Source organism: Carlito syrichta, unplaced genomic scaffold (assembly GCF_000164805.1).
Source record: "Carlito syrichta isolate Samal-C Ts95f unplaced genomic scaffold, Tarsius_syrichta-2.0.1 Scaffold115752, whole genome shotgun sequence".
Taxonomy (NCBI): domain Eukaryota; kingdom Metazoa; phylum Chordata; class Mammalia; order Primates; family Tarsiidae; genus Carlito; species Carlito syrichta.
This window is the reverse complement of record NW_007059848.1, coordinates 1-2,071: the sequence shown is the minus strand read 5'-3', so window position 1 is coordinate 2,071 and position 2,071 is coordinate 1. Positions and strand designations below refer to the sequence as shown.

The 2,071-nt window shown below is 53.4% G+C and overlaps 1 protein-coding gene across 2 annotated transcripts in view; it reads left to right on the top strand.

The window, feature by feature from the left end:
• The window catches only part of RPL36AL (ribosomal protein L36a like), a 10,694-nt gene extending 8,734 nt beyond the window's left edge, over positions 1-1,960 (top strand). The window contains exons 1-2 of one of the 2 annotated variants that reach the window (XM_008073862.1): positions 323-406; positions 1,519-1,960. In XM_008073862.1, coding sequence (XP_008072053.1) covers positions 1,550-1,870 — 321 coding nt within the window. In that variant the 5' untranslated portion in view covers positions 323-406; positions 1,519-1,549 and the 3' untranslated portion in view covers positions 1,871-1,960. Of the gene's footprint in view, positions 1-322; positions 407-1,518 lie in introns of those variants that run through there. The other variant, XM_021706633.1, reaches the window with a different exon arrangement.
• Positions 1,961-2,071: the final 111 nt, after the last annotated feature.

The following is a 2,071-nucleotide window of genomic DNA, read 5'->3' as shown; positions in this document are numbered from 1 at the left end:
TCCTCTCCATTCGGCACCACGGGTCCCGGAAGCAGCCCCGCCGCACGCCGGCCCCGTTACCTGCGCCTCCGGCGGCCCTGCGTCCTCGGCGCTCTCATCCTCACGCGGGCCCCGGACGGCCAGCACCGGGAGACGCAGCCTCGCCCCACTCCGCGGCGACCGCTCTGCCAACCCGCGACGGGCCCGCGGACCACCGCGGCCCTCCGGCCCACACCCCTCGGGCCCGCCCCTCGGGCCGTGGATTGGTGCTTTCCTGAAGCGTCCGGCGGCGCCCGGCCTTCGTGACCCGCTGCCTATTGGCTCCCAGCCCCGTCGCTCAAGCGCACTTCCTGCTTCCGCTCCTTTCCTCCGCTTCCTGTGCAGAGCGAGCGTGGCGAGACCAGGCTTTCGGACGCCGAGTTTTCCGGTAAGCTGAAACCGGGCCTGCGGCGGTTTCTACAAGAGCCTCCCCCGCTCAGGATCCGGGGTCGGGAAGGCGAGGCCCGCTGCCCCGGCTGGGCTCCGTTTAAGAACGGGCCCTGCGGGAAAGGGGATCACGCATGGCGGCTACAGGGCCGCGAGGCGCGCCGGCTGCTAAGGACACGTCAGCCTCGAGGCCTGCTGACGGGCGGCCCTGCCTCGGAGGGGCAGGCGAAGCCGCGCGGATGGGGTGCTCGGAGAGGGCTCGGGCGGGTCGGAAGTGTATACCAGCTCGCGCACTGCCCTAACCGGACCCGAGAGCTGGACGGTGGAGGAGGCGCGTTGGGGGGGGGGGCGCAAAGAAACGTCCTTCGGAGCAAGGAAATCAGGTGAGCACGACCACGCTTTCCTTTTTATGCAGCTGCAGTAAGTGAAGGCCTGAGGGAACCCGCTTTGTACAGAAAACTGTACCGGGCCTCCCCGTGCCGTGACTTTTTTTTTTTTTTTTTTTTTTTAAGTAGGTCTTGTTCTGTAAAAAAAAACAAAACTCAGACTCCTGGAGGCTTGTAGAAATGATTTTGTCTAGGTAGACCGGAGTGTGGGGTTTTCGGCAGCGCCTATTTCCGCACCCTGGGCAGTTGTGCAACGCGTTCTGTTTCTGCCTAGCGGCCTCGCCCCTTACGTTCGTGTTCCTGGAGTTTGTGACACACAATGTAGAGCCAGTGAACTCTTGCATTATTCTAATACAAATTATCGGTAAGCAACTTGGGGACGGCCTCTCTCTGCCTCTAAAGAACCACTTGCAGCTGCTGCTAAGAGCATGTATTTAGGGCAGCTTGAGTCTAAACTCCTGGGTTGCAGTCCTCAAACGTGGCCCACATCTTCTCTTATATTAATTTTGCCTCTGTTTTTTCCTAAGTACGTATCATTGCTCCAATAATTTGTTTCCAAAAGATGTGCGCTTATCTGGGCCTTTATTCACATGGAAAATGAATACTTGGTAGTTTATACATTGCTGATCTATGTGATACTGTTTTCCTACAAATATCTACTGGTATAAAACTTTCACTTTTCAGAATGTCTAATGTCTACTACCTTCTTTTAAATATTTTATTACAGTGTTCATCGTATACACAGCTCTACTGCAGAGATGGTCAATGTACCTAAAACCCGAAGAACTTTCTGTAAGAAGTGTGGCAAGCACCAACCTCACAAAGTGACGCAGTATAAGAAGGGCAAGGATTCTCTGTATGCCCAGGGAAAGAGGCGCTATGATCGGAAGCAGAGTGGCTATGGAGGGCAGACAAAGCCAATTTTCCGGAAGAAGGCCAAGACTACAAAGAAGATTGTATTAAGGCTGGAATGTGTTGAGCCTAACTGCAGATCCAAGAGGATGCTGGCCATTAAGAGATGCAAGCATTTTGAACTGGGAGGAGATAAGAAAAGAAAGGGCCAAGTGATCCAGTTTTGAGCTTTGGGATTTGTTTTTTGTTTTGAGGGGGGAGATGTTAAAGCTATAGAAAAATTGTAGGAAAATAAATACGGTGATTTTTCACTCAGACCTTTTATGTTTGACCTATGAATTACATGTTTATTTTTTTGTTTTGTTTTGGGTTTTTTTTTTTTTGAGTTGGAGTCTCACTCCGTCACCCAGACTGGAGTGCAGTGGCTG